Source organism: Mytilus trossulus, chromosome 4 (assembly GCF_036588685.1).
Source record: "Mytilus trossulus isolate FHL-02 chromosome 4, PNRI_Mtr1.1.1.hap1, whole genome shotgun sequence".
Classification (NCBI taxonomy): Eukaryota; Metazoa; Mollusca; class Bivalvia; order Mytilida; family Mytilidae; genus Mytilus; species Mytilus trossulus.
This window is the reverse complement of record NC_086376.1, coordinates 31,000,035-31,025,704: the sequence shown is the minus strand read 5'-3', so window position 1 is coordinate 31,025,704 and position 25,670 is coordinate 31,000,035. Positions and strand designations below refer to the sequence as shown.

Genomic DNA, 25,670 nt, shown 5'->3' with positions numbered 1-25,670 from the left:
GAGTTCAAAACACATTTATAAAGTGTAAAACTATGATACAACAACTAATATGTCTATATTCACAATCAAGCATGTACTTTAATATACCATCAATGTATATTTCTTCGTAAAATGTAAGAAACTATTTTTTTACTAATTTTGAAACGGAACTGTGTGAGCAAAAATTCAAGTGGAGACAACTCGGTTCACTACCGCCAAACACAAAATGTTACATGAAGTTCTGTTCGCTCTTTCTGGTCACTCGGGTGGTGTATTTATTGACAAAGGCGACGGGATACAGGTACTGTATAGTTTTCAAAAGCATTATTGATTATTTTCACGACAATGAGCACATGATAATGCAACATTATCTATAGACTATACGTTTCAACATGTGTCATTTCTTATTTTATTTATTTTTTTGTAAACAATTCTGTATATAATTTATGGAACATTTTTTCACACTCAAATCCTCTATATAGCTTCTTGAGATTAATGAATATTATGCCTTCTTATGACTTGCAACCATCATCATACAGTCAAGGTACTACTTGTACACGTTATTTTTTAATTTACTTGATGAAGTAATAGTAATATACTTATATATAAGTATATAAGTGAATTTTATTTACTTGTATAGATAAAAAAAAATGTTGGCTGAGTTATGTTCCTTAGCATTCAGATTTTTTTACTTGCAGAAGTAAAAAAGTCATCCTATCTTCTTTTATTGAATTCTTATGATTTCTTTGCTATAATAGAATCTTAAACTACATGTATATCACTATATGCCCTTTGCAGATGTCTTTACTAATCATTTAAGTGTACCAAGAAGCAAATTTTGCCTTAAATGCTTTTTCCCAGGTTTGTTCATTTTTTTATTCCAGTTTAATGTTTCATCTCATTAAATCAACAAAGAAACTGATCGCGCAAAGATCTTAAGTATTTGCGTAGGCCTTCAAAACTTGCTTCTTGGTACACTTATGATGAAAAATTTCAAAACTTGAGCACTTTTGTGGGATTGTAAGAAAAATTTACTTGTACAAGTTAATTTTTGAGAAAATTAAGGGGAGATTATTCAAAAATTATTTATTTTCTTATTTGTGTGTATTTTTTTTTACTACAAGTAAATAAAAATAACTTGTACAAGTAGTACCCCTGACTATCATAACAAATAGACACAAGAACATATGGCTACAGTGCTGTAGGTCCTGAGTTAGGGAATTGTGATTAAGTACAAAATGTACCTACAGAACAAACAGTATTTCTAGTTTATCCTGCACAATGATGATCACTTAGATGCTTGATGAAAATTATTAGTGCAGGGATACAGGTGAACCCCTCTATCAGATAATCTGGAAAACAAGATCTTAACGGCGCATAATTGAGGAATTTTTTTTCTAGTGAAGGACAAACTTGAAAGCTGTTAAAAAATTAGATTGCCTTTTTTCAATTTCATTTATAAGTTGACAATTTTAATGAGCCCAGGATATTATCTTATCTATATTTGCATGAACTCAAATTATTTCATTGATCATTTTATTGTCATAAACTGGACATCTATGATTGAGAGCTAAGTAGAAGATTTAAAGTTAACAAGATATATCCACTCTTCTCTTCATGCTCTTATTTGCATGCATACACAACACATTGAGCTTCCATTCTCTCTTTTACTTCAAAAATGGTGAGACATGTCTTTGTTGTAACTGATGTATTTTCATTATTGTAGGTGTTGAGTGATGTTCCTTTTATATCACCATCAGAGGTGGATCAACTGAACAAACTTTGTAAACTTGGAACATTCTACAGAGATTTTAATAACGTCATTAGACAATATGGAGGACATCTTAGTCTTCAACCAAATGGTAAGTTGCCTTTGCCTGGTGGACATATAAATCTTATAAAACTATATGAGACAGTCATTACTGGCACTTATTATATATTGCAAGGATGGGATGCAAACTTAAAAGGGGTCCACTAGAACATGACATCTCAAATTTGAAAAAAAAGACTACTTTTTGCAATTGAATAAAAATCTTTATTCAGTTATTTGTATCAGATATCAAAATGTTAGTTCGCTATTGCGATACGCATTTCATGGCTTGCAATAATTTTTGAATTAATAGTTATACATAATGAAATGGTATTTAATAATTAAAACAATTTATGATTTCTTTGCAGACAAAAGAAAGTCTGAGATCCATGGTTTGTACCTGAAGTCTTTCTGTCATGGGTTAGATAAAGTTTTAGAGGATTACAGAGCATCCTTACAGAGACTTGAGATGGAAATACTAGCAGATCCAGACCTCACAATATCTCACCTTTACAGATCATTATTTCAAGTGTGTATTTATAGTCCATGTGCTTATGTCGTTCATGATTGGAATGTTGTCTTATTGACATAAACACCACATCTCTGTTTGTTTATATATGGGCAGGAATTCGCTAATGCTACTTTAGTGTGACATTGTAAGAAAAAAATAAAAATCATTATAAGCTTTTAAATTTTTTACAAATTATTGCTACAAATGGTGTCCTTCTATTTGTAACCAAAAATATCATTTTTAAACTTGCGTCAGTTTGGAACCAAAGCAAATAATGAATTTGGAGCATGTAACATGGACACTTTTTCCAAATTGAGATTAATGATTCCTTAACTTATTCAACATTCAATATCATATATATTGATCACAAAACATTGTTTATCATCAAAACTCTAAAATGTATATTTTCATTTCTTTCAGAAATTTTGTGAAAACAAGTTTCCTCTACTTTTCTGTCAATGTTACATGCAATGTTTAAGAGATAAATACAGTAAGAATCATTTTCTTTCTGAACATGTAAAGGCTCTTTTTCATTGTGTTACCCTCACATTAAAAAATTGTATTAATATTTTTGCAATAATCTCATTTCTGTCATAAAATAGTGACTTAAATGTTGCATGTAACGTGGACACAAAAAATATGAATAATGAACCATGCCAGAATTGACCTTAAAAGATATAAAAAGCCTCCAAACAACCATCTGAATGTTAATTATACAATTATACTGCCACATTTCTCATATATGATATTATTTAAATAGTGGTTAATACCAAAACCATTCACCTAAATTTCAGACAGCAGACATATTTTTTTCAACTATACATTGTACCAGTAGTTATGCTTGTTCATGGTGGTACACTATGGAAGGCTAAATTAAAAGATATTCAAATGTCAAAATAACCAGAAAAATAAAATTAAGACCAAAGATAGATCAATTGATGAAGGAGTCATCCAAAATTTCCACAACATGAAACATTTTTATATCAGTAAGTAAGCATCCCGTTTTTTTTATGCACAGGGATGAGATTGATAAGAAGACAACCACACAACCATCAGCATCCACAAAGTTTCTCACTCAATAGCTAATACTGACAAAGTAAGGGTACAAAATGATTACATGTATCTCTCATTCATGTGACACAGTTACACTTAAAACTAATAGTATGAAAAACCAAGACAAAATATGGACAAATCTACGAGAGGTTGATACAGCTCCATTTATTGAGAATCTTATTTTCAATCGTTTACATAACTTCTATAAAGAACAATTTGGGTTTCATCTTTGAGTTTGTTGTCTGATAGACATATTACCCTATATCTCGTTATATTTCTGCTGGTTAATCTTACATTTATGATAACTTTTTAAGGTTTAAACAATAAATTTTATTTCAAACATTCAAAACAAGTTTCTTGTTTCTTGTTTTCTGTCTCCAACATCTTCAACTATCTATCGGATAAAAGAAAAAAACAAAACAACAATTAATCTACCCTCAATCAGAACCAAAATCCATGCATAGATTATAAAATTTACAATAATATAGAAACTCTCAAATATCTTGGTTTCGATTTTTCAATGCCATTTCATCTTGAAAACTTGTTACCTAAACTACTGGAAGCCACAATTTAAAGGGCCCCATAATGACCAGTGTAAAACAATTCAGAAGAGAAAACCAACACCCATTAGACCATAGTCCTGTTTTCAACTTTATTTGGCCTTCTTCTACTTTTTTGTTTCATTAGCGTCAGTGAATAGTCTTTTGCAAACGACAAGCGTTTCTGGCCTACAAAATTTCAATTCTGGTATCCATGATGAGTTTATTATTATTATTTTGAAATCAGAAGGAGCCTGAACCTCTTATAATGCAAAAGATATTCTGGAATGTCAATTATTGGCATAACAATTAAAAAAAAAATGTTACAAATTGAATTCCTCATGATTTCTATAATGAGCATCAGTAAATACACATGATACATGTGTTGACTGGTGAATGAAAAGGGATAAATAAACAAGATTTTGAAATAACTATCTTCTACACTGCTGTAGAATGGTCAAATTGGAGATCACTAGTATGTCTGCATACACAGTCACCATCATCTGGTTTTCTGACACAGAACTACTATCTGACTGGCTGAAAGGACCGTCACCACCCGACTCACTAATAGGGACCTTATCAGACTGGCTAACACAGACATCATAATCTGCCAGGCTGATAGAGTTATCACCATCTGACAGGCTGAAAGGGATATCACCATCTGACTGGCTGACAGGGACATCACCATCTGACTGGCCGACAGGGACATCACCATCTGACTGGCTGACAGAAATATCACCATATGACTGAATGACAGGAACATCACCAACTGACAGACTAATATGAACATCACCATCTGCCAGGCTGACTAGGACATTACCATCTGTTGACTGAAAGGGACATTACCCTCTCACTGGCTTACAAGAACATCACAGACTGACTGACTGACAGGAACATCACCAACTAACTGATTGACTGATATGTACATCACCATCTTCCAGGCTGACAGGGACATCATCATCTGTCTGGCTGCTAGGGACATCACCATCTGACTGGTTGACAGGGACAGTATCTTTTTGCAGCATCTTCCTGAGAGTTTTCTTCATCACATTTATTGCTGATCATCTTTTTCTTTCTTAGGTTTATATTGCCTGTAGATTTTTTTAATTAAAAATTGCATGTAAATTTTCAAGACTGACACCAATTTTGTTGTCAATGAAGAAAATACACTTCTAAAAAGAATATCTATATTTAGAAATAAAGATGAAGTTTGATGGTGGTAAAACAAGTTAAATTATCAATAATCTCTTTATAGAGCAAAGGAGTAAGTAAATGTTATCAGTTCTGTTCATGCGTGTAACATTGACAGAAAAGTAAAAGGTTGTATGTCAATGTTACATACATGAAGACCAGAAGATGAAAGTGGTGTGCTTAATAGTCAACTTTGGAGAAATAATATAATTGCTGCCCAGTAATATCTAATTAATCATTTAGGTTATAAAATGTTATATAAATGTCTGACTTCAAGGAAGTAATACCTTTGCATGTAACATAAAAAAAATCTTGACACAAAATATTGTTGTCAATGTTACTAACTAGTGTTAAAAGACAAATTAAACAGGAAAACATGAAAACGCTTTAATTTTGTAAAATAAAAATAAGATAATAGCTCCATATGGCAGTAAGTTTTGTTTACGCATGTAACACATGTAAAAGTCTAAATAATAGACTCTGTCAATGTTACATACACAATTTCTTAATGAAAAAAAAGTTTAATTTGGCTTTACTTTATACATTATTTTTTAAAATAGGTATCATAATAATAACTTTGAATATTAAAAATTAGATTAACTGTTGATTTCAACACAGTAAAATCTTCTCATGTAACACAAAAAAGACCTGATACAAGAATCGTAGTCCATGTTACTCATAAAGTTATCATAGGAGCATCAAAGAAATTGTGTGATGACAATATTTCAGATGTTAGTCATTTATAAACTCAGATAAACTCATTTTAAAGCTCATAACAGAGGTTTGGAAATCAATGCTTTTAAAACATTATAATTCTGGGTTATGTATGTAACATTGACAGGAACACCAACAAATGATGAGGAAAAATTGCTAGTCAATCAGGAAAAAAATAAACACAAATAATTAAAACTCATTTATTTCTTTAATATCATTTTAATGAAGCAAATTTAAATTTCAACAAGATTTTATTGATTGAATAATTGTATGCACATTTATTAGGTTGTAGCATGTAACCTGGACGCAGAAGATGTGTCAATGTTACATGCCTTTAAACGATAAGAATTACAAGTAAATATTGTAAAGTCTAGAAATCAAGAAAGATTAACATCTTCTCTGTTAAGAATTCAGCATAAATTTACATTTGATTTAATATTATGCACTGGCCAATTATGCTTTAAGTGTAATAAAGTAATATTGTTTTTATTCTGGTGTCAATGTTACATTTTATGTTTTCAAATTAAGTGGCCAGTTATCTTTATAATGCTGAGAATGAATACAAGTACTAGTTAATCAAATTGGCAATTAATCTGTGGTATTTCATGTAAAAAATTAGATTGATAAGGCAAACAGTACAAAAAAAAGCTTTTGCATGTATCATAGACACCTTTCCTTGGTAAATATTTTCGTGTCAATGTTATGTACAGAAATCTCTCCAGCAATAAAATGAATATCGTAAGGGTCAAACCTGTTTAAATACATGATAAACTTATATTTTTTGACAAAATTGCAAAGCAAGTCACACATGATTATCAAAGAACCTAATTTACACAGAAAGTGCAGGTAACACTTCATTCATCATTGTGAGGTCAAATTAACCTGGTCCCACTCTCTTATCATCTGCTTGATCACTGGTAGATGCCTAGTGTGAAAGATGACAAAGCCACATTTTAATGTAATTGTCAGTGGGTTGAAATGTGAAAAAAATAATTATTATAATGCTTACTATAAAAAGTATACAACTGTTATAAAAAGATGAGTATTATTGGGCAGTATTGACACGAAAATGAAATAAATTTTCTTACCTTCTATATTTTTCAAACTTCAATTGATTGATAAAAATCATGAAATCCAAATTGTACCCATTGTTGACACCTTTCAAAATTTGCCATGCTGGACCAATAACTTGTTTCCAAAGCTAATCAGCTAATGAAAAGGTGCATGTAACATTTGTTGACACGAAAAGTTACATGCACTTGTCCATTTTCAAATGTATTTTATTTGCAGCAATAATCGGATTTTGTACAAAATGGGGTTTCTAAATGATAGACGGATCATTTTGCAGTTGATTTTCAACTATTATAGTAGAACAATTCTTCAGGCATATTCTAAATATGACTAGGGGTTTTGCCACTGCAGAAATGTCACACTTTTTGTCTACAGTTTTCAACTACCAGCACATAACAAGTGCTGATTTTTTGTTGATTTTTTTAATTGGATCCATTTTTTTTGCATTTGGCAATAAAGACTAACCCACTTTGATATTTAAACAATGTTTATTCTCCATATTTGCATGATTTCTTTATTTTTTAATTGGATAAACACTATTGACCCTAAAATTTCACTAGCGAATTCCTGCCCATATATAGTACTCTTAAATTACATATAAAACAACCATTCTAGTATATATATACTACTTTCTCTGAACCAGAAACAAAATTAATTAAATGTTCGTTTAATTAAAACAGTATCAAACCTTGAAAAAAATTGCACAATGCACATTTTATTTTTATATATACAAATCCCATGAATAATCTGAACCAGTTGTTTGCTATTTGAAACCAATTTCACTAAAAATTGGTATTTGTAAATGTATAGTATAGTATGTTTAAGACTTGGCAATTGGTTTGACTTTGAAGAATATATTAATATTAAGTATTGAACACTTTGTATTACACTGTAATAAATTTATATTTGACATAGTTGGTACATGACCTTTCCTAATAGCTGTAGGACAAATAGACCAGTGTTTATGTGTATGGTAAAAAAAAATGTTTCTGTTTTCAGTATTTTTTGCTGTTTCCAGCCTTGTCCGCAATGGTAGAACAGATCAAATCACACAAGGTATTTTTATAATGGTCACTTAAAAGTACTGGTATAAAAGACAATATAACAAGGGAGATAATTCTGGTTAGTTACACACTATTATTAAAAATCCTATAAAATCATTGTGGCAATCAAACCACATTTTCTATTTATATTGTTTTAAAGATTAGATGTGATATGTGATTGCCAACAAGTTAACTCTCCACAAGAGACCAAATGACACAGAAATTAACAACTATGAGTTAGAAACCTATACCCAAACTGTTCAGATTTGTCAGTTTCAGGAAAAAGCAGTTTCTGTCTGCCTTTTTGTAGTCTCTGATAAAGACTGATATTTTATGTATGTTTAATAATAACCATATTATGACAAGTTTTGCATGTGTTATTTCTGTAATATGCATCAATTTCTACAGGGTATATTTTGACCTTTGTAAACCAAGTTTGAAGTCATGCAGGTATTTTTTTCAGTTGTCAATATCAATGATTGTTCACCTGTCCAATATTTGTGTATAGTATAGCACTTTGATATAACATAAAACTGGTCAGTAATTTACCCATTTCTTTTTGTCAGAATTAAATTACTTCAGTCTGTGTATTTACATTTTATTCAATAGTATTATCATTTAAACATTTTATATGATGGTGAAGTTTCATACATTCTTATACATCCTTTTTTTTGTGCTCTATGATTGGTTTAAATGTATTAAGGATAATAATGTTTTCTTTACATAATTTCAGGCCCATGGCTGTTATATATTAGATATTGTTCACAAACACTCTAACTGTGGACAGCCTAGTGTCAAGGAAGCAATGAATAAGTGAGTATATTTTATCATCCATGAGATCTGGTTTGGGGGTGGGGGGTGGGGTTCATGCCAATCTGAAAATATAAAGAGTTTGTTAAATTCATTGTAACCCTTACTAATAAATATATATCACAGTAGGCTGATACAGAGCAATTGTTATTCATTATAATGCACATACAATTTACTTTTTTTTACCATTAAATATATAATAAAACATGCAAGGCACAAAAAGTCACATATTGGTAAGACCTACCTCCTTACAGAATTGTTCGATTAAAACAACATTTTCATTGATCCTTGCAGAATTCTACATGTATGCCATGATGTGTTGTACAAACAGTTATGTTCCTGGTTATTACATGGGTCGTTGTTTGATCCTTACAAAGAATTCTTCATACAACACTCTACAGGACAGACAACAGGTGTCACCACCGAGACACAGGAAGAAGAAGATTATCTTGGAATTATGGGTGTAACAGGAAGACAGCTGCAGGTAAGAAAATAACAATAAAAGGTATGGGGTGTAATGGTAGAAAGATACTAAAGAAAAATTCCAGGACTATTGAAATTATACTAAAATGTTATAATTCAGTATATTCAACACTGCAGCAAGTTCATGTTTTATACATGCTTGAAATTAGCTGGTTTTCTAGATGATAAAATTGCCATAAGCAGAATGTACCATTTATTGTAGCTATCATACCACATCTTCTTATTTAATATCAAACTTAAACTTTACTGGACCATATACTTTACATTCTATTTTTCAAGGTAGCAATACCTTAGACATTATTTTTTACATACTTAAAATATAGGTTAACATGAGATAGTGCTCTCACCAGTATTTTTAAAAAGCAATATGTGACTGTATAGTATCTCTAAAATCATAGCACCACGTTTATAAAACATTCAATGTTTTATAAAATCTAAAACGATAACACCACACTCTTAAAAGAACTGTGCCAAAACACAACATTTGTTGCATGTTCTTTTGTTTTTGTAGAAAGCATTGTATATGGCTTTAACAGACTCACAATGCTGCATGTTCTTTTGTTTTTGTAGAAAGCATTGAATATGACATTACCAGATACAGGCGGTGGCAGTCATCAGACTTTTTCTATACAAGCAGACTTACTTCCTGTGTATATTCCTATACGTGTAGCTAACAAGATCCTCTTTGTGGGAGAATCAATACAGATGTTTGAAACAGATAAGAAACCAGCTACACATAAAAAAGGTTAGCTATATATTAATAATCATTAAACTGAGAATGGAAATGGGAAATGTGTCAAATGAGTTTGTTTTTAGATGCAACTTAAGAAAATACTTTTTTTTTTTTTTATTTCAGTTACAAAGAAATAGACATATGTATTGTACATGTTGTAAATAAGTACTTTACAGTTGTAAGAAATTAAAAATTTGATACAGTGCCTTTTATAAATATAGAAAAGTCAAATCAATTTGAATAGTTTAGTTTTTAGTCATTTACTACTGTAAATTCAGAAATCAATGCAAGGTTTTTATTATTGCGAAAAATGCAACTGAGTTGTCAACACAATAATTTAAACTGGCATTTTGAAATATTTATATGAATTTAACAGGATTTTTCTCAAAATCGTAAAAATTATAATCGCAATTAAGTCTAAAATGACAAAATGGCAATAATAAATGCACACAATAATTTCTGAATTTACAGTATTAATAAATGACACAAAATCATTTTAACAATTATATATATATGACTATAATCTACTAAATTTAGAGATTATTATATTAACATTATAGATGTATTCCTTTTTGGAATTTGGTTTGAACCTTAGAAAGAGTATATGTAAAAAAAAAAAAAAACATTTTCTGATATTTATTGGAAATGAGTAATAGTTAAATTTAAGCAAAATTAAGTTAGACCTTGGTTCAGGGAGATAACTCTTTAAATCAGTTATGTGTTTGTAAAAGTCAAGTTTCATCAATATATTTTAAGCATTTAACTGAAACAAATTGAAAATAATCTATGTAACATAGAAACATAGAATATATTTATGAAAATGGTTGACACAAACGTACTGATGATTTTAAGAGTTATTTCCCTTAACCTAGGTCTACCTCCTTAATACAAATCAATATTTCATTTTCTGCACCCGAATGTTTACTTATACTATACTAAAGCCTCTGTTATTTCAAAGGGAGGAATCAAATATGAATAACTTATAAGTCAGTGATCAAATTTAAAGAATTTGAATAATTCATATGAACTAAATGTTTAAAAATGAAGAAAATAGTGTCATCTTTTAATTTGTTTTATGTACAGGTAGTATCCTGAAAAACCATGAAACAGAATTCGCCAAGGACCTATATAATTTATCTCTTGAGCCAGATTTTAATAACATGTCATTTGAGGCACTTATTGATAAAATAAGGACGCATGTTGCTGAGGTATATATCATATCCTTTTAGGATTATAATTTTATTGAATTATGGTCTGTTCATACATAGATGTGAAACTTGTTATATAGTTTATCTGTTCTATCTTTTCTAATACAAATGTTAAACCATGTTTAGTTTTATTACAAAGCTGACTCTAGTATAAAGATATATTGGATTTTTTTTTAAATTCAGAAATTTTTGCTATGCTTTTATAATTGGGAAAAATTAGAGAAAGATTTTTCGAAAATTAAAACTTGCATTCTAAATTTTGATAGCATTATTTGTATGTTGTATTTCCTGAAATTGCAATATTTAAACTGGCATTTGTGTCAATTGTCCAACAATCACAATAATAAAGCACATAAGACCACGTTTTTTTAATTTGTTGGTTTACGGATTTTCTCCATGAAAAAGTCGGGTCGGTCAGTCGGGAAAAAAAAGAAGAAAAAAAAGATCTTTCAAGACAGAAAACATATGCAAAATAAAAATATATTTCACCTTTCTAATAATATGTTTGTCATACTATTTTTTCATAGTTCTTAAATTTTAGTTTGATGAATTATTATTGCTGCAGCTGTAAACATCGCATGACATTGTCTAATAATTTCCCGTAAAAAAAGGGGGGTACACTGACAAAGACGAAATTAAATCGTCATTTCACAAACAAGAAAAACAGATTCACGTCAGTTATTTGACTTAGCTTTTAATCAAAACTTGGTGAAAAATAATAAGCACGAAAACTGATAAAGAAAAAAAATGTCGCCCTTCCAGCGAGATGTCAGAAATAAATATACGATATTCATTGTTTGAACAAGAACCGGACAATAAAGAATCCGATAGTGGAATTGGAGATAACAGCAATGCTTCTGTTTCGTATGAAAAATCACGAGATGGTCACGTGTCGACATTTATTACATTACCAAAAGTACAAGCACCAAATGGTCCAGACATAGAAGCATCAACTAGTCCAGACGTCGTACGAAAATAAGTTTCAACACACGTGTCAAAAACGTAATAGACTCGTCCAGTGGAAAAACGAGAATATCAGGTTAAATAATCTGTTATCATGCATTCCCGTTTTTTATCCAAATGGACGATATTTTTTTATTATCTGTAAAACAAGAAAATATCAAATGATTTGTTAAAATTCAGTATTTTAACTTGATGTCTTGAACTTCCACCTGTCCACATTTGGACAAGTCTATTTATATGAGAACATACATCTTACGGACTGGTGACAAATAAGGGAAACGAACTTATTGTGTAATTGGTTTTAAACACAGGTTTCGTTCCGCAAAATTATTTGCGCAAACGACATTTCAAGGTCATTAATAATTGATTTGTCTATTTTTAGAAACGTAAACTGAAAGTTTAATTTTTCTCAACAGAAAGTGTCATCACTTCTGTTAGTGATTAATGCATTTCATTTCATAAAAAAGGATATTTTAATTATTTTTCAGGGATAATGCATTTGTTAGGGTCGGCGAGAATAAAAAAAAGCCTGAAAATTCGATTTTATTTTTATTTTGGAAATCGGCAAAATCGGGTCGGCGGATCCGTAAACCAACAAATTAAAAAAATCCTGGCCTAATGATATCTTAATTTTTCAGTATTTATAAAAAAGAAGATGTGGTATGATTGCCAATGAGACAACTATCCACAAGAGACCAAAATGACAAACATTAACAACTATAGGTCACCTTACGACCTTCAACAATGAGCAAAGCCCATACCGCATAGTCAGCTATAAAAGGCCCCGATAAGACAATGTAAAACAATTCAAACGAGAAAACTAACACCTTATCAACATTTATTCATACTTTGTAGAGATGTAATTATTTTTATTATGGATATCAAACAGTGGTATGCTTAAATGCACTATGAGTAACCATTTAATTCTTTTCTCTTTATTTAGCATTTGTGGATGTTAGTGGTGGAAGATTCAGATCTAGTGCCACATTTAAAGATCATCAAAGATTTTTACCTATTAGGAAGAGGGGAGCTGTTTCTCACATTTATAGATCATGCACAGAATTTATTAAGAGGACCACCTATAGGCACCACAGAACATGGTAAATACTATAAACAATCAAATTTAAAACTAGAAACAAGAGTTATTCTAGCTTAATCTGTTAATTCGTTATTTGAAATTGTGTTCATGTCAAAGAGGGACAAAAGATACCAAAGGGACAGTCAAACTCATAAATCTAAAACAAACTGACAACGCCATGGCTAAAAATGAAAAAGACAAACAATAGTACATATGACACAACATAGAAAATTAAAGAATAAACAACACGAACCCCACCAAAAACTAGGGGTGATCTCAGGTGCTCCAGGAGGGTAAGCATATCCTGCTCCACATATGGCACCCGTCGTGTTGCTTATGTGATAACAAATCCGGTAAATAGTCTAATTCAGTAGGTCAAATTCATGAAAGGGAAGAGGAAACCTGTCTGATTCAAATACCAGTATTATAAACGAGACAAAAAATTCTTAAATAGACAGAATAAATAGAATCAAAACAAAATACATATCAAATAAGTTATATTGTAAAATTTGTTTACTGTGTACACACTATGACCTATTGACTATGATAGCCCTGCACTAAAGACTGATTTTCAGAAAATATTGAGGATTTTCTCAGTTAAATTGCTTAAAAGTTATGAAAGGTATGTGTAGCCACTTATGACAAGATGTATAATGACCTCTAGATAATAAATTCAATGTCACTTGTCCTGAACATGCATGAAACATTTGCTACTGGTCGTTAAACATCCAAAATTCAATCAATCAATTATTCAGTCTATTTTGAAAAAAGTACTCATGGGCAACCATTCCACATTATCTTATTTTGATATATTTTGAAATGTTTGACTATCTTGAGAAATAAATTTATATGATGATCTATTACAGATATTAATACAGCATTCCAGCAGGCTGCCAGAAATGTTTTGTTTGATAATGAGAATTTATTACAGAATTTTCATCTCACAGTAGCGGCACCAATAACAAACAGTATGTTCATTCTAAATTTAATAACATGAAAAGTGATAACCCTGCAGTTTTATTTCCATCTTGATATATTATTATCTGTTCAAAGACATGGATCTGTCGGACATAATTTAATTCCACACAGAGTATGATAAGGTATACAAATAAAAGAATAACAAAATGAAAAAAATGCTGGTGTTGATTGCATTTGTTTCACTTCCTGATAAGAAAGAAAATTATATATTTTCAATTTGATTTATCAAAATATGTAAAATTTTCTTTAAAAATAATTGATACTTTAATTTTTATGTCCCACCTACGATAGTAGAGGGGCATTATGTTTTCTGGTCTGTGCCTCCATTCGTTCGTCCCACTTCAGGTTAAAGTTTTTGGTCAAGGTAGTTTTTGATGAAGTTGAAGTCCAATCCAATTGAAACTTGGAACACATGTTCCCCATGATATGATCTTTCTAATTTGAATGCCAAATTATAGTTTTGACCCCAATTTCATAGTCCACTGAACATAGAAAATGAAAGTGCAAAGTTCAGGTTAAAGTTTTTGGTCAAGGTAGTTTTTGATGAAGTTAAATTCACATCTACTTGAAACTTAGTACACATGTTCCCTATGATATGATCTTATTTATTTTAATTTCAAATTAAAGTTTTGACCCCAATTACACGATCCACTGAACATGGAAAATTATAGTGTGAGTGGGGCATCCGTGTACTATGGACACATTCTTGTTTGGACATAATATAGTGGGCAATAAATGTGTTACTTTATAAGACAAATGAATGAATTGTAAAAATATTTACAGTACATATCTAGCATCATAGAATTAACGTGTTTGTAGCTTATAAATGAAAGAAATGGCTGTTCTTTGATTAATTTTTTTCACAATTGAAATATAGAAAATTGCAAAATGTTAGATCCACAGCAGAAAACAATTTGAAATCTGTGCTTTTTTTTCAGAATCCACAACAGATTCTACCAGTAGTAGCAGTAGTCAGCAGCCTGTGGAATCAGGGTGGAATTCTTTAAGTCTGACATACACTGTGGATTGGCCATTACATATACTGTTTACACCATCAGTGTTAGAAAAGTATGTACCACCCTAATATTATGTTTATATACAGTACAAATATATCCATGTGCCATCACCAAGTGTTTATACGATGTCTAATTCAATTTATGCTATATTTCTTGGTACTCAAAAATGAAGAGATTTTATGAAGGTTTGAATAAATCATTTCAATCAGTTGTTAAAGATTTGAGAATATTGTGATTAGTATACCTGATTCACACATAAATAAAAAAAAAAGTTTTTTAAAGAGTGAAATATAAGAATAATGCTTAAAAGTATGGAAAGAGAAAAAAAAAGTTGGAAATAATTAATTTTTGGTGATATAAATCCAGTTATTATATGTATTACAGATATAACAGAGTGTTTAGGTTCCTTCTTCTGGTTAAAAGAGCCCAGATAGACATACAACAGTGCTGGGTATTACAAATGCAGTATAAACAAAAGGCAGTTAGTCGTGAAGAAATGACTAAATGGCAGCTACGAACACACATGGCCTTCTTGGTGGATAATTTACAGTATTACTTACAGGTAAAAATACATGGACAGTCACTAAATTTAATGTTTATAATGCAGGCAATGGTGCTAAGTTATACAGTTATGGACTCCTTTGTGCATTTATAATATAATTTTTAGCTCACCTGGCCTGAAGGGCCAAGTGAGCTTTTCTCATCACTTTTCGTCCGGCGTATGTCGTCGTCCGTCGTGGTTAACTTTTACAAAAATCTTCTCCTTTGAAACTGCTTGGCTAAATTAAACCAAACTTGGCCACAATCATCATTTGGGTATCTAGTTAAAAAATTGTGTCCAGTGACCAGGTCAATAAACCAAGATGGCCGCCATGGCTAAAATAGAACATAGGGGTAAAATGCAGTTTTTGGCTTATAACTCAAAAACCAAAGCATTTAGAGCAAATCTGACATTAATTTAAATTGTGTATTAGGTCAAGATCTATCTGCCTTGAAAATTTCAGATAAAACGAACAACATGTTGTTTGGTTGCTGCCCCTGAATTGGTAATTTTAAGGAAATTTTGCTGTTTTTGGTTATTATCTTGAATAATATTATAGATAGAGATAAACTGTAAACAGCAATAATGTTTAGCAAAACAAGATTTACAAATAAGTATCACGACCGAAATGGTCAGTTGATCCCTTAAGGAGTTATTGCCCTTTATAGTCAATTTTTAACCATTTTTCGTAAATCTTAGTAATCTTATACAAAAATCTTCTCCTCTGAAACTACTGGGCCAAATTAAACCAAACTTGTCCACAATCATCATTGGGGTATCTTGTTTAAAAATTGTGTCTGGTGACCAGGTCAATAAACCAAGATGGCCGCCATGGCTACATATAGAACATAGGGGTAAAATGCAGTTTTTGGCTCATAACTCAAAAACCAAAGCATTTAGAGCAAATCTGCAAAGTGGTTATATAGTTTATCAGGTCAAGATCTATCTGCCCTGAAAATTTCAGATGAATCTAGCAACCAGTTGTTGGGTTGTTGCCCCTGAATTGGTAATTTTAAGGAAATTTCGCTGTTTTTGGTTATTATCTTGAATAATATTATAGATAGAGATAAACAGTGAAGAGCATTAATGTTCAGCAAAGTAAGATTTACTAATAAATCAACAAGACCGATATGGTCAGTTGATCCCTTTAGGAGTTATTGCTCTTTATAGTCAATTTTTTACATTTTTCATAAATTTTTGTAGATTTTTAGAAAATATTTTCCACTGTAATTACTGGGCCAAGTTCATTATAGATAGAGATAATTGTAGCAACAAGAATGTTCAGTAAAGTAAGACCTACAAACACATCACTATCATCAAAACATAATTTTGTTATGAATTTTACTGTGTCCATTGTTTAATATGCACATAAACCAAGGTGACAATACAGGCTCTTGAGAGCCTCTAGTTTAATTCACCTGAAGTAATTAAAATTGAGAATTGTATGTTTTGGAAACACTGCTTGTTGACAAAATATTAAGACTTAAATATGATAATAATTTAACAGCAATTTATGGGTGTTTTCTTTAATAATATTTTATTTATGACACTAAATAAGGAGCTGCTGAACCATCACCTCCTGTATAAAAAAAAAATCAAATACTGCTACATTTATAACACTAAATAAAATACTGATTTGATATAACCAGATATGCTATTTTAGACTGTGTATAAATATTTCTAATCAAAATACCTTCATGATTAAATTAGGTTATTATTGAGCTGATCACATATTAAATATACCAGTACAACAGTTTGACTTATTAGCTTTTTGTGCTTGGAAATGGTAGCTTTGTGCTTGAAACTTTTAAGAAAGTTGTTTACCTTTGACTTATTACTGGTAGTCTTTGATATTGCCAGGTTGTTATGCTTTAGTTCCCATTACCCATGATATATGAGATATTTTGTGTTTTACAGGTAGATGTAATAGAATCCCAGTATGGTATTCTGGTAGATAAGATTCAGTCGACAAGAGATTTTGAGGCAGTACGATTAGCACATGATCAGTTCCTCTCAGCATTGTTAGCACAAAGTTTTGTACATATGAAATCAGTAAGTAAATAAGTTGATAGCATTAATAAACTAAAACTTAAATATACTTTGCATATACTTATAAAGCCTTTTTATGTAATCCTATATGTAATGTTTGAGTCTGGAAAAGCTGATGTATGATAACTTCATAATATTTAAATTATTGCCATCAGAAATATATCATAAGATTTGACAGTACTGATTTTTGAATATTTCCCGCCAAAATCATCTCCCTTCAATTAGAACTGCCTGTTGCGATAAATCATTAAATGTTATTTCAAATACAAGCCATCCTCTAATAAAGGATAAAAAAAGAAGATGTGGTATGATTGCCAATGAGACAAATATCCACAAAAGACCAAAATGACACAAACATTAACAACTAAAGGTCACCGTACGGCCTTCAACAATGAGCAAAGTCCATACCGCATAGTCAGCTATAAAAGGCCCGGATAAGACAATGTAAAACAATTCAAACGAGAAACTAACGGCCTTATTTATGTAAAACAATGAACGAAAACACAGATGTAACAAAGGTTGATCAAAAATATTATTAAATTACTTTTCATCAAAGATTGGTTCCCATACTAATTATTATGATATTTATTTATGATTTTTTGCGTTTCATTTTTTCATTGAAGAACAAGTGTTTGCAAGTTTTTGTCAAAACGGACTTGTAATAAATCCCTAAACAACTGTGATGTTTTTTGAAGCAATTCAGATTCAAAAGCATAACGAAAACACTTAAAAATAATTTTAAATTAATCTTAGAAGCTTTCAAAAATAGTGTTTAGACTTCGCAACAAAAGCTGGCCCGACTGGATTTTGGTTATTAGAATGACCTAACTGGTTACCAGAAATCAACCCCCCTATTTTCCCTCTTTAATACGACAATCAGGTTTCCATTTGGGAACAGTTTTTATACGCCTGTGTTTTGTTTATTATATAGTAGGGGAAAGAATAAACATGGGATTCTATGCAAAATATTATTTGTTGCCACCTGGCGATCAGGATGATAAATATAAGTCGCCCAATGCTTAAGTTTAGTCTCTGCATGCAATTTATGAAGTGGTGTTTTCATTTTTTTATGTCTGAATTTATTTAGACCATATACAGATAATCTTTGAGGAAATTATAATTAAGAAATGTGGAAAACTTTGGAATGTATGTATATGTTCTCCAGTAAAGAGTTTTGGTACAAAAGGCATTCTATCACAAATGATTACAAGTGAAAACATGCAGCAATTTATGATAGCATTGCAGAATGTATGGAGTAAAAGAGAATTTCTGTTGAGTCTATTTTCTTGTAAATGTTCTTTCAATTTTCCATTTTCTCACTCTTATGAAGACCGAATAAGCAACTAAAATGTCATACTTTCAACAACAAAATTTGAACACCTTTATATAATTGTGGATTTTTTTCAGGTATCTCACTGTTTACATGAAATATTAGATCAATGTGGAGCTTTTAGTAAACTGTTGATGCATTGTGAATCTCCCATGGTACATAGAGAACTCAACCAGTTAGAAAGTATAGCTAAAGTAGGTATTTTATCTATCTATTTATATCTCATTTTGGCTATTTCCACCATAATTTGAGACAATATTAATTAATGCCAGTGTCTCGTAAGTCAGTTTTTGACTGGATATTGGTTGTTTTATTATGAATGTATATTGTGTATGAATGATTTTTATTGCAATCAATATGTGACACTTTAATAAACAAATTATTTATTTATTTATTTATTAATTAAGCAGTGGTTTTAATTTTATTGAAATTTTTAATTGATGGATTTAATTACAAGTGTAATAATACTTTATTCCGAAAGCAATACAGCTTATAGGATACATATACACAATTTTACACCAATATAAGAATTTCACAAGAGATATAGTAATATATATGTTCCAGACCGTATGAGTATTTGGACCGTACGCGTACGGTCTGGACCGTATGCGTACTTTTTCAAAATACTCATACGGTCAGACCGTACGCGAACGGTCTGACTAATATTAAAAGTTGGTTAAGTTTATTAGATACAAATGCATATAGTAGATTAACATAACTTAACTATCAAATTAATATAAAAAAGTTCAATTGTAATTGAAACAAAAACTTTCTATTTCAGTTTAAACTTCACTCTAATTAAATCTGGTAATCTCTTGTCGATCTGCATCCGATTCATTAGCCTAATGTGTCATTAAGTCTTCATTAAGCCTTTATGATGCATTAGGCTAATGAAGACTTATTGAAACATTAGGCTAATGACACTTTCGTACAACCGGCTGCAGTAGTACATTAATTGAACTATGATCACTGAAATTGAAGATATCCGAAGTAAACATAATGTGGGGGACATTTGTTTTAGAATATTTAGCAAATTTACCAAAACATGCAAATGTAAAGGAACATGCATATAAACAGTATACATGAAAATGTGAAGAATATTACGTTACTTGAGTTGTGTCACCTTGGACGAGAGTACCAAAATAGGATTCAGATATACAATTAAGCAAATACTTAATTTCAATTGTTCGTTTGTTCATTTTATCTATCTAATTGTAATAAATTATCAATAACAATTTGTAAAACTAAAAAAAAAAGATTGTAATAAACGCTTGTTTTAATTTAACCCATATTATCAAATAACATGTATGGTCAGTTCGTACTGGACCGTACGCGTATACTCATACGGTCCGACTGTACGCGTATGGTCAGACCGTACGAGTATACGCATACGGTCCGGACCGTACCCGTACGTTCCAAATACTCATATGGTCTGGAACATATATAAATATAAGGTGTGCATGAAAGAACATATAATACATAATAACAATTAAAATGTGGTTAAGATATTTATTCATGTCCAGAATCTGTATTATTATATGTAAAAATATTTTTCTTTGTACTATTAACACTGTTTTATAAGAAATAAAGAATCTGATGTGAAATCTTTTCTTTTTATAACTTTGAACTGTAGATTTATTTCAAGTGAAGAAAAATTTAATTTGTTGATTAAAAATTGACACAAATGGAGTTTTCTATATAGACTATTTTAGTTTTGTCTCCATTTCAGAATTTTCAAGGCCAGTCCAACTTATTATTTAAGATATTATCAAGTGTACGCAGTCACAATGCCAGTCCCCATTTAGCACAGTTGTTACTAAGACTTGACTTTAACAGATACTTCAGTATAGCAGGGGGACAGCTTGGAAGGTAGGTAGCCATAACTACCTGCAGCAAAAACCATGAAACCTTTTTATTTTCTTCTTTGGTTGACTGTTTCAAATTTAGAATATTATCTCAGTTTTCTTCAACTAATTTTTCTGATTGTTCAACAGAGCAAAATGGTTTCTTGATGATAAAGATCTTTGAATGTTAAAAAAAAACCTAGATTTGCCATTGCAAGCAAAAGGGGATGTTACCCTTCCCCCCTTGCCACTAGATTGCAGCCAGTTTTAAAATTTGAAACATTGAATGCACATATATACTGTCAGATGGCTTTACATCTTTCTGTAATTTTTTAAGAACATTTAGCGGATTTACAAATTTTATGAATCATTTTTCCTTTTTTGTCATGATTTCCATAGTAACTGCAGCAGTTTTGGAAATTGCAATGCCAATAGCATCTTCGACACATGACAGTCAACATTATTGTGAAGTTTCATTAAGTTTGAAGTATTGTGAAATTTTTGAAATTTTTGCTCCTGTATCTAAACATTGTAGATTGGGTGACATAATAATAACAGGTAATTTTAAAGGTCAGAGAGATCAGGAGAAACTATTGTGGACATATTTTCCTTTTATTAGCTCACCTGGCTCAAAGGGCCAAGTGAGCTTTTCTCATCACTTGGCGTCCGTCGTCGTCGTCCGTCGTCGTCCTGCGTTAACTTTTACAAAAATCTTCTCCTCTGAAACTACTAGGCCAAATTTAACCAAACTTGGCCACAATCATCATTGGGGTATCTAGTTTAAAAATTGTGTCCGGTGACCCCGCCAACTAACCAAGATGGCCGCCATGGCTATAAATAGAACATAGGGGTAAAATGCAGTTTTTGGCTTATAACTCAAAAACCAAAGCATTTAGGGCAAATCTGACATGGGGTAATATTGTTAATCAGGTAAAGATCTATCTGCCCTGAAATTTTCAGTAAATCTGACATTCCGTTGTTAGGTTGCTGCCCCTGAATTGGTAATTTTAAGGAAATTTTGTTGTTTTTGGTTATTATCTTGAATATTATTTTAGATAGAGATAAACTGTAACTAGAGGCTCTAAAGAGCCTGTGTCGCTCACCTTGGTATATGTGAATATTCAACAAAGGACACAGATGGATTCGTGACAAAATTGTGTTTTGGTGATGGTGATGTGCTTGTAGATCTAACTTTACTGAACATTCTTGCTGCGTACATATATCACCATCTATAATGATTGGCCCAGTAGTTTCAGTTGAAAGTGTTAGTAAAAATTTACAAATGTTATGAAAATTGTTAAAAATTGAATATCGATGTGTCTGAAATTTTCAGGGCAGATAGATCTTGACATGATAAACAATTTAACACCATGCCAGTTTTGCTCTTAATGCTTTTGTTTTTGAGTTATAAGCCAAAAACTGCATTTTACCCCATGTTCTATTTTTAGCCATTGCCGCCATCTTGGTTGGTTTGACGGGTCATCGGACACAATTTTTAAATTAGATACCCCAATGATGATTGTGGCCAAGTTTGGTTAAATTTGGCCCAGTAGTTTCAGAGAAGAAGATTTTTGTAAAAGATTAATAAGATTTACGAAAAATGGTTAAAAATTGACTATAAAGGGCAATAACTCCTAAAGGGGTCATTTGACCATTTCGGTCATGTTGACTTATTTGTAAATCTTATTTTGCTGAACATTATTGCTGTTTACAGTTTATCTCTATCTATAACATTATTCAAGATAATAACCAAAAACAGCAAAATTTCCTTAAAATTACCAATTTCATGAATTTAGGGGTAGCAACCCAACAACAGGTTGTTCAATTCATCTGAAATTTTCAGAGCAGATAGATCTTGACCTTATAAACAATTTTACCCCATGTCAGAATTGCTCTATATGCTTTGGTTTTTGAGTTATAAGCCAAAAACTGCATTTTACCCCTATGTTCTATTTTTAGCCATGACAGCCATCTTGAATGGTTGACCGGGTCACCGGACACAATTTTTAAACTAGATACCCCAATGATGATTGTGGCCAAGTTTGGTTTAATTTGGCCCAGTAGTTTCAGGGGAGAAGATTTTTGTAAAAGTTAACGCAGGACGACGACGACGGACGACGACGCCGGACGCCGGACGCCGGACGCAAAGTGATGAGAAAAGCTCACTTGGCCCTTTGGGCCAGGTGAGCTAAAAAGCAATAATGTTCAGCAAAGTAAGATCTACAAATAAGTCAACATGACCAAAATGATCAGTTGACCACTTTAGGAGTTATTGCCCTTTATAGTCAATTTTTAACCATTTTTCGTAAATCTTAGTAATCTTTTAGAAAAATCTTCTCCTCTGAAACTGCTAGGCCAAATTATTTGAAACTTGGCCACAATCATCATTGGGGTATCTAGTTTAAAAATTGTGTCCGGTGACCCCGCCAACTAACCAAGATGATCGCCATGGCTATAAATAGAACATAGGGGTAAAATGCAGTTTTTGGCTTATAACTCAAAAACCAAAGCATTTAGAGCAAATCTGACATAGGGTAAAATTGTTAATCAGGCTAAGATCAATCTGCCCTGAAATTTTCAGATGAATTGGACAACCTGTTTTTGGGTTGCGCCTTGAATTGGTAATTTTAAGGAAATTTTGCTGTTTTTGGTTATTATATTGAATATTATTATAGATATAGGTAAACTGTAAACAGCAATAATGTTCAGCAAGGTCAGATTTACAAATAAGTCAACATGACCAAAATGGTCAGTTGACCTCTTTAGGAGTTATTGCCCTTTAAAGTCAATTTTTAACCATTTTTCGTAAATTTTATGTATCTTTTACTAAAATCTTCTTCTCTGAAACTGCTGTGCCAAATTGATCCAAACTTGGCCACAATCATCTTTGGGGTTTCTTGTTTAAAAAATGTGTCCGGTGACCTGGCCATCAAACCAAGATGGCCACCACAGCTAAAAATAGAACATAGGGGTAAAATGCAGTTTTTGGCTTATAACTCAAAAACCAAATAATTTAGAGAAAATCTGACATGAAGTAAAATTGTTAATCAGGTCAAGATCTATCTGCCCTGAAATTTTCAGATGAATTGGACAACCTGTTTTTGGGTTGCGGCCCCTGAATTGGTAATTTTAAGGAAATTTTGCTGTTTTTGGTTATTATATTGAATATTATTATAGATATAGGTAAACTGTAAACAGCAATAATGTTCAGCAAGGTCAGATTTACAAATAAGTCAACATGACCAAAATGGTCAGTTGACCTCTTTAGGAGTTATTGCCCTTTAAAGTCAATTTTTAACCATTTTTCGTAAATTTTATGTATCTTTTACTAAAATCTTCTTCTCTGAAACTGCTGTGCCAAATTGATCCAAACTTGGCCACAATCATCTTTGGGGTTTCTTGTTAAAAAAATGTGTCCGGTGACCTGGCCATCAAACCAAGATGGCCGCCACAGCTAAAAATAGAACATAGGGGTAAAATGCAGTTTTTGGCTTATAACTCAAAAACCAAATAATTTAGAGAAAATCTGACATGAAGTAAAATTGTTAATCAGGTCAAGATCTATCTGCCCTGAAATTTTCAGATGAATTGGACAACCTGTTTTTGGGTTGCGGCCCCTGAATTGGTAATTTTAAGGAAATTTTGCTGTTTTTAAAGATTATATTGAATATTATTATAGATATAGGTAAACTGTAAACAGTAATAATGTTCAGCAAAGTAAGATCTACAAATAAGTCAACATGAACGAAATGGTCAATTGACCCCTGTAGGAGTTATTGACCTTTGTAGTCAATTTTCAATCTGCTTCCTTTGTTTAATATTCACATAGACCAAGGTGAGCGACACAGGCTCTTTAGAGCCTCTAGTTTTTATAAATAATAATCTTATTTCTTTCTTTTTTTCAGTTACTGAGAGTAAACAGACTGCTAGTTAAGTTATAAACAGTGATGGATGATATCTCCTTTGATTGATGATGATGCAGTGTAATCAAGCAAAGCTTATCACTGGATTCAGCATTGAATTTCAGATGTAGTATTCAATCTATAGACGCCCAAGTGGATCTTCTTTATACAAAGGCCGTTAAAAAAGTGTTACTAGACATTGGATATAGACAATACACAGAGCAATTATGAAGAGTGCTGTTGTTTGTTAATTTATAGAATTTTTAATGATTAAATAATATTAATAAATATATATAATACATGTTTTAAAATGATTTTTAAACTCGGAATTATTACAAATTACCCATTTGAGAAATCATGTTTACCAGGATATGTTTGCATGATAGACACGAAAATATTATAGACAACCACTCCAACAGGAAATTCCAAAGTGAAAAGCAAAGGAACATCAATGGAAGCAAAATATTAATTGACCCGAGATTCTCAGAATCAAAAGACATTGTGAAGTATTTGTCAATAAATGTTGTTGAGAGAAGATCATGAAGATGTGAGGTATTTGATAATGATTGATTGTGGTTTGCTTAACCCCGCAACAGGATAAATATTTGTCAATGAGCCAACAACAATTCAAGAAAGACTTTTCAATAGTAAGACTATTTAAATGATAGACCTTTAATATTGATAATCTCAGCCATAACTGGACATCACAGTCGTTCTTGTAAAATGTTAACATCACAAGAAAACATGGCAGTCGCCACAAAATAATAGTTGTATGACGTTGCAATTTAGGAATAACAGTAATAATTGTAGATTTGACGGTCGCA

At 31.3% G+C, this 25,670-nt stretch overlaps 1 protein-coding gene across 1 annotated transcript; it reads left to right on the top strand.

The window, feature by feature from the left end:
- On the top strand, window positions 1-25,144 carry LOC134715105 (gamma-tubulin complex component 4-like). The gene is made up of 16 exons (XM_063577023.1): window positions 1-280; window positions 1,706-1,841; window positions 2,158-2,318; window positions 7,868-7,924; window positions 8,645-8,724; window positions 9,016-9,205; window positions 9,775-9,949; window positions 11,021-11,145; window positions 13,052-13,208; window positions 14,053-14,154; window positions 15,103-15,232; window positions 15,565-15,742; window positions 17,639-17,773; window positions 19,178-19,294; window positions 20,830-20,969; window positions 24,850-25,144. The coding sequence occupies exons 1-16, from the start codon at window positions 206-208 to the stop codon at window positions 24,854-24,856; spliced, it is 1,965 nt and encodes a 654-aa protein (XP_063433093.1). The 5' UTR covers window positions 1-205; the 3' UTR covers window positions 24,857-25,144.
- The last annotated feature ends 526 nt before the right edge of the window (window positions 25,145-25,670 follow it).

Excerpts from the sequence above, each read along its gene's own strand:
- LOC134715105 (XM_063577023.1), top strand. The coding sequence starts at position 206 with ATGTTACATGAAGTTCTGTTCGCTCTTTCTGGTCACTCGGGTGGTGTA. Across the intron at positions 11,146-13,051 it reads TAAGGACGCATGTTGCTGAG|CATTTGTGGATGTTAGTGGT; the intron begins GTATATATCATA and ends CTCTTTATTTAG. Across the intron at positions 19,295-20,829 it reads AGTTAGAAAGTATAGCTAAA|AATTTTCAAGGCCAGTCCAA; the intron begins GTAGGTATTTTA and ends TCTCCATTTCAG.